General features: G+C 37.4%; 1 protein-coding gene across 3 annotated transcripts in view; it reads left to right on the top strand.

Moving 5' to 3' along the window:
- Window positions 1-1,786: 1,786 nt before the first annotated feature.
- LOC107706194 (homeobox protein NOBOX-like) overlaps window positions 1,787-7,679 on the top strand; it is a 6,662-nt gene continuing 769 nt past the window's right edge. The window contains exons 1-9 of one of the 3 annotated variants that reach the window (XM_016509811.1): window positions 1,787-1,947; window positions 2,864-3,772; window positions 4,747-4,853; window positions 4,947-5,047; window positions 5,136-5,239; window positions 5,459-5,681; window positions 6,803-7,063; window positions 7,100-7,185; window positions 7,265-7,575. In XM_016509811.1, coding sequence (XP_016365297.1) covers window positions 1,914-1,947; window positions 2,864-3,772; window positions 4,747-4,853; window positions 4,947-5,047; window positions 5,136-5,239; window positions 5,459-5,681; window positions 6,803-7,063; window positions 7,100-7,185; window positions 7,265-7,566 — 2,127 coding nt within the window. In that variant the 5' untranslated portion in view covers window positions 1,787-1,913 and the 3' untranslated portion in view covers window positions 7,567-7,575. Of the gene's footprint in view, window positions 1,948-2,863; window positions 3,773-4,746; window positions 4,854-4,946; window positions 5,048-5,135; window positions 5,240-5,458; window positions 5,682-6,802; window positions 7,186-7,264; window positions 7,576-7,679 lie in introns of all 3 variants that reach the window. The other 2 variants (XM_016509809.1, XM_016509810.1) reach the window with 2 other exon arrangements.

A 7,679-nucleotide genomic window follows, 5' to 3' on the forward strand; every position in this document is an offset into this window, starting at 1 on the left:
CTTATGTTTTTGTTTCATTATTTTAAATGACAATTAAAAAGTGAAACACAATAACCTTCATTACAAAAAATTTATCTATTAGTTCAGGATTTGTCTTCAGTTGTGTCTAAGAGACTGGCTTTAACAATCAATGCTCACAAAACCTCAGCAATCATTAGTGTCTAATTGGAATATTGACTTAATAATGTTAATCAATTGCTTGCATGCTAAACAAATAGTTGCAAGCCTACAATTAGTATGTGAAATTCAGGTATTAAGACGTGATGATTGTTTAACATTTTTTTGTACAAAACAAGCTGTTGGTGCTGGAGGTTTAATATTTTGATCTTTCACAGCGTTCACCCCACCACTCCTACAATCTAATCTTGTGAGCAACACATTCACATGTCCTTGTGAAGCCCCCACCTCCCAACAACAAACATGCACCTGTCCATTCTGGAGCATGTGGAGGTCACTGTGTGTTAATGTTATGGACATCAGTGGAACTTTGAGTTTGCATTGCGGTCTTTTCTACTCATTTCTACCTGTAACCTGTCACTCTTTCTATTCATAGCCAAATATGAGGCGGGCCTTCCTGTGTCTGTGTGCCAATCACAGACCAGCATGGTCCTGGTCTGACAGTCGCCCAGCGTGGTTTTATACATGCACATTTTTTTAAAGAACTTGTTTTGTTTTTCTTTTTTTTCTCATTGGTTGATCTGTGTATAAAGAGGCAAAGTTCTGTCACTAGTATGCCACTCTATTCTAAATAAAACCTGATTGGTTATCTCTGTAGCTGCTGTGATTTAATTGGTTAAAAGCCTGAAGCTGGCTATGGTGGAATAACATAGTAGCCTACTATACTATTCTTGTAGTATGCATACTAAGTACTTAGAATTCTGCATCCTACTATGCAATGTGCTTGACTTAAGTTAATTTGCCGTCATGTATGAACTAGAAGCAACATCAGCAACAATTTTAACATCACCATCATTAATTGATCAGGCTACCAGGAGTTTTACACAAAGGTAAAATGTATTTTTAAAAAAAAATCAAAATAAACGTTTGAGAGGATGCGTGGACTGAATACCACTCACTGAATTTGGAACAGGGTTCACTAAAACTAGCTAACTAGTGAACAAAGCAAGATTTCTCATCTTTATTTAGATTAACTTGAACTAAAATAAATACAAAATAAAATAATAATTAAAAAAAACAAGCCTATAGACATTTAAAAATAATTAGAATTAACATGAAAATGAAAAATATTAATAAAAACTAATAGTACCTCAATGATACTAAAATAACACCGGATAGCTGCAGATCAAGTTTTTAGCTTGTTTGTGAACTCCAGATTTTTATTCTTTGAACTGAACCCTTGTGATCTAATATAAAGTGTAGGCTATATGAAAGCAAAATATGTGTGCTCCAGAATTAAATTAAGTTTGACCCATTAAGTAATTTCACAAAGAAAAATAAGGTCAGATGAGTCAACAATTAATTTAAAATGAAGACGTTTTTGTTGTTGCAGTCAATAACTAATAAAATGTATATATATACACAAACCGTATCAGTCCTTATGATTATAGGCATATACGTAGACTGTTTTTTTTTTCAATATCATTTAATCTACAAACAATGAAAATATAACATTTAAGTCTACCACAGTGCTTACGAGGACAGATATTGTTGAATACAACCCTGTTCAAGACAAGTGAAATTACAGGAATATTACTGAAGGTCAAGCGCGCATGATTGCAACAGTGTGACACTGAACCTGACGGAAACACGCCTGGTGTGCATGTCACGTGATGTAACCTGAGCCGCGTCTGCAGGTTATCAATCAATACTCAGGCTCGAGTTTGCGCTTCACTCAAGCTCAATCACTTTAATATATAGTTTACGGATAGAGGTCTGTGCGTGTGCGCAACACGATGGCTGAAGATGCCTTGTTTGCCAGTGATTACGGTGGGTGATTTGTTGTAAATTAGTTGATTGACCCATTGTTTTTGACACCGATAATTGTCTAATTGGTCTAATTTCTACACGGATAACAGGTCTAATGGTTTGATACTCAGGGCGGAGGTTCAATTTATTCTCTAATTAGCGGTAAATACGCAAGTGAAGAAAGCGTCACGTTTCACACCTTTAAGTAATGTTTATAACATTAATTAGATGGTAAATCTCTGGCAATAATATTTTTATTGTTCCCACCACACACACTTTTTTAAAAATTGTTCACGTTCTTTGAAAAAGCTGTAGAATTCAACACATAAAGACAGTTTGCAGTTTTAAATTGTTTTTACAGTTTTACATGGTAAGAGTTATGAACTGTAATGACTGAAAACATTTAATATGAAGTTAAATCTAGAAAATAAGAGTTTATTTTATGAAAGGCGAGCCATGTCTCCAAGTTAAAGGGATAGTTTGCCCAAAAATTTAAATTCTGTCATCATTTACTCACCTCATCTCGTTCCAAACCCATTAGACTTTCCTCTGAGGAACATTAAAAATATATATATTTCTTCTTTGACCTGTACAATGGAGGTCAGGGGTAACCAAAACAGTGTGGTTACCAACATTTGTTAAAGTAACTTTTGTGTTACTTTACTAAATTTGTGTTAAATACTTTAAATAAAGTCAGACAGGTTTGAAACAACATGAGGGTGAGTAAATGATAACATTTTAGGTGAACTAGCCCTTTGGAATCAAAGTCCGAGAGTTCTATATGCCAGGCAGATAATAATGCACCTTTCTATGACAGAATGCTGAATCAGTTCTGAATTGAAGGAGATTTCATTCATTGCGAGTTTGCTTGTTAACATTACAAGCGTTCTTTTCTAGATAAATATTGTTTTTTTTCATGCCATTGTCATATTTACAGATGGTCCATGTCCTCTGTGTGAAGAGGATGAGCAGAGAGGGTATTGTAGATACAGAAACACAGAGCAAGAGAATGAGAGAGAAAAAAACAGTGATGGAGAAGAGGTGGAAGACAAGGAGTCACAGGAGTTCAAGAGGGACGCTGAGGTGAAACTAGAGAAATTAACTGAGGAGAATTGGACAGTAGGTCAAGAACCTGAAGATAGGAAAATAGAGACGGACAAGGAAGAAAACAAAACTGAAGATGTCACACAGAAAAATGAAAAAGGCACAGCAGATGACGAAGAGACAAACAAGAAAGTAGATAATGTAGAAACGGATGAAAAATATAACAAAGATGAGCAGGAAAGTACATTAGGTTTCAAAAATGATGAAACGAAGACAGTTGATGATGATGCAGAGGCAAGCGACTTGCTGGTGCCCCCTCTGGAGGATGACTGTTTTTTGCAGATGGGCCCAGACTGCACCATAGACCTGGTGATGGTGTGTGATCAGTCGGTGGAGAGATGTTTGAATGAAGACCTTTTGTTATGCCCCCCCAAATCTTCAGATCTCCCCCAGCAGCCCAGACCGTTATCTATCACATTACCCCCTCAAAATACCACAGTACTCCCCTTTCAGCCCCAGTCTCTACTTCAACCTCACCTCCCACCACAGGCCCAGCTGGAGGCCCCATGCTTGGGCAAACGGCCCTATAGAAGCAGGACCGATGTACCCACAGGACAGCTGGAGGTGACGCTGCGGCAGGTGTACAGCACTCGCCGCTACACCCGTTTCGCCAGCAGAGTGGCCCCTCTTATACCTCTGGCCTCAGTTGGTGGAGAAACCAGCAGTCAGGCTTTACCCTCCATCAGCATGGATGCTCCTCTAATGCCTCCAAAGAAGAAAACTCGCACCTTCTACAGCACCGGTGAGAGAACGTACATATTAAAGGCATAGTTCACCCAGAAATGAATATGTTCTTATCGGTTATTCACTTTCATGTAATTTTAAATCTGTAAAACTTACTTTCTCTATCTTATATTAATAAAGATATATTAATATCTTGCAATGTAAGTCAATGGGGTCCAGTGTTGTTTTGGACCCCTACTAACTTTCATTGTATGGTCAAAATATATGTATATATATGTGTGTGTGTGTGTGTGTGTGTGTGTGTGTTTGTTTGTTTATATATGTGTGTGTGTGTCTGTGTGTGTGTGTGAGTGAGTGTGTATATATATATATATATATGTATATAATGCGCAATTATGGACATGGACCATCTGTAATATCTGTGTCTATCAATAAACTCACATTTTATAAACTAAAAAAAAAATATATATATATATATATATCAATTTGGAATAATTTTTTGTATGTTTTTGAAAGAAGTCTTTTATGCTCACCAAGGCTGCATTTATTTAATCAAAAATACAGTGATAATATTGTGAAATAGTATTACAATTCAAAACAACTGTTTTCTATTTTAATACATTTTAAAATTAAATGTATTTCTGTGACGGCAAAGCTGAATTTTCAGCAACCATTACTCCAGTCTTCAGAGTCACATCCTTCAGAAATCATTTCTAATATGCTAATTTGGTTATAAAGAAACATTTTTTTATTATTTTTTATCAGTGTTGAAAACAGTTTTGCTGCTTCATATTTTTTTTGTAGAAAATGTGATCCATTAATGTCATGATTCTTTGATAAATGGAAAGTAAAAAAAAAAAACTGTTTATTTGAAATAGAAATATTTTGTATCTTTAAATGTCTTTACTGATATTTTTGATCAATTTAATGCAGCCTTGTTGTAATTATTATTACATTTAAATGGTACTGTATAAGTTTCCACAAAAAAAAATGTGAAGCAGCAAAAACAGTTTTTAACGTTGATGTATATAGATCAGTTGGAGGAGCTGGAGCGTGTGTTTCAGGACGATCACTACCCTGACGGAGACAAGAGAAAGGAGATCGCTGCCTCCATCGGTGTTACGCCCCAGAGAATCATGGTCACTGTTCACTTGCATCTCTTCCTTAGGATCACATTAAATGAATCTTAATGCATGCAAGTATCAATAATTGTACTTTGATCCACACATCAGGTGTGGTTTCAGAACCGTCGAGCCAAGTGGAGAAAAACAGCAAAAGCCACAGCAAAAAAGCCTCCTGCTAGTCAAGGTCAACCTTGTGTCCAGGTCAACAGGTAAGTGACCCCACTGATGCAATGCAGCTAACATACTATGTGATGCAATGCATATAATCACTTATACAGTTCTTTTGTGTGTGTGCAGGCCACCAGTTTTCACAGCTCCAGCTGTTACATCTCAACATGCCAAGCCTGGAAACACACTTCATCCCTACAGTACCATCCGGACCAGCTGCATCAGTCCACCAGGTCACATTTTCAGACATACACCTAAACAGTTTAATTAAGCTATATTTTAGGGCTTAAGCTATTTAATTCAGTTATGCATCAGGGATTAAACCCTTTAGTTAACCTAAGGACTATAGGATTTAAGCCATTTAATTAAACTATTTAATTTGAATTGAAAATGCCGACACATTCAAAACATGGACACCTGTTTTTTAAACAAATGCGATTTTCTGTGTTCAGGTCCAGCTTGTGTTGATGTGGCACCTTGTGTGTCTCAAGGAGGCTTTTTGGAGTACATGCCCCCTCCTATGCACAGTCCTCCTCCGATACGGCGTGCTTCCTTGCCTCTTATCACGGCTTACAACCCCACTACTCACACCGTGTCCCTGCTGCTGGACACACCTGAACACAGTGAGCCCAGCTCCGCAGACACAACGCCGCTGAGTTTGCAGACTGACACGGGGTTAGTATGAAACTAGGTTACTCATCTCCTGCAGTTCCTGTGTTAACCACTAGACGTCAGCACAGAGCTTATATAGTGATTTTCAGAGGTGGAGGTCTGTACTACAGTAACAGTAGCAGGTGTTCCTGCCACAGAACGCTTGATATGATTAGTAGTCAGCATAACTGGCCATAGCATTTGACAGTCTGATCACAAATAGGATGTATGCTACCGTTTCAAAGTTTGTGGTCTGTGAGGATTTTTTCTAGTTTTATTTTTACATTAAATTGATCAAAAGTGACAGTAAGGATATTATACAAAAAAATTATATTTCAAATAAATGCTGTTCTTTTGAACTTTCTATTCATCAAAGAAAATAATACAAGAACACATCAAAATATTAAGCAGCACAACTGTTTTCAATTTCCTGAGCACCAGATCAGCATATTAGAATGATTTCTGTATGATCATGTGACACTGAAGACTGCTGAAAATTCAGCTTTGCCATCATGGAAGTTATTTTAAATTGTAATAATATTTCACAATTTTACGGTTGGTTTTTAAGTAAATGTAGCCCTTGTCGAGCATAAGAAAATCTTGGTAGTATACTGCTGTTAAAAAAACAACAACAACAAAAAGATGTCATTTTAGATTGACATTTCTTGCTTATAAAAATGAATATTCTGATGGGAAAATTATATGTTTGTAAACTATATCATAAAATGAACAAGATTATTATGGCATTAATCAAACATATTCAGACTGCCAACAATTTCTGAGACACGGGTTTATTATTATTATATATAAATGTATATAACGTTTGTAAGTTATATTTATATAAATCAATTATTATAATATTAATTGACATATATTAATTTTAATTTAAATCATTATATTACTAAAATTATTTTTATTATACTTAACGCACCTCACTGCTTGTTTGCATAAAGTTAAACTCATTTCAAAATCGCTGGACACATGCACATCACCCAGCTGTCACTGAAAATGAATTTGTTCTAGTTCTTTGTCACTGCAAACTGCTGTCACTGTGAAGGCCCAACACTACAGATGTTTGCAAATATCACCTAAATTGTTTAATGTCACATGATACAGTTTCTCAAATGTGTTTTTGCTGTTCACAGGTTTGACTATGACGGCTTGGGCACCTCTGTAAAGCTGGACTACATGACTTCTGCTCCACAGAACAGCGCTTTAAATTTCCAGCTCAAGACATTTCCTCAACAGACAAATAATCTCCTACCTCAGCAAACAAACACTCTGTTACCCCAAAAGTCCAGTTGTCTTATGTCCCAACAGTCCAGCACAATATTGCCCCAGTACTCGCACCTGTCGTACCTCACTCCCTCTCCTTACCTCACACCCAACCCCACAGAGAGCAGCAGCGCTCCTTATCTGCCCCTCACCACAGGAACCAGCAACACTCTGCCTGCATACACCAGCAGCGGACATGCGTATCTCCAGTCTCAAACCGGCAACCAGATGCTGCTACAGTCAGGAGTTCATGGTAAGTCAGCCACATTACACCTTTGGAAACAAACATCTTAAAGTAGTAGTAAAGTAGTAACTTATATGTTTATATGAAGCATTTCAGGCCTACCCTTGGACAACTGACATGTATGGTCAGTCGGGTCAGTATACGCAGGCAGTATTTCGGCCACAGTTATCATCACAGGGTCACGAGAGCCAATACTCCCAGCTCCTGCCCCAGCAGCACTACGTTCAGCTCGACGGAGCGCCGCCGCAGCCCAGCCTACCCAAACCCACCCCTGACCCCCTGCTGCCCAATGTCAAAGTAGAGTCTGAAGACATGGGCCATGGCCAGCCAATCAGAGGCAGTGAGGCAGAGCCTAATTTTCATTGCGATTTCTCACCGATCAACTTTTAACAACAGCAGGTGATGCATTTTTATACTATGTTTATGGAGAGTCTGTATGTACATATTCTGTGTTGTATAATTGCTTGAAGATCTTTTTTTTTTTTTCAAACTGGTGTCAGAGC

Source organism: Sinocyclocheilus rhinocerous, unplaced genomic scaffold, assembly GCF_001515625.1.
Source record: "Sinocyclocheilus rhinocerous isolate Xijiao unplaced genomic scaffold, SAMN03320098_v1.1 scaffold53, whole genome shotgun sequence".
Lineage (NCBI taxonomy): Eukaryota > Metazoa > Chordata > Actinopteri > Cypriniformes > Cyprinidae > Sinocyclocheilus > Sinocyclocheilus rhinocerous.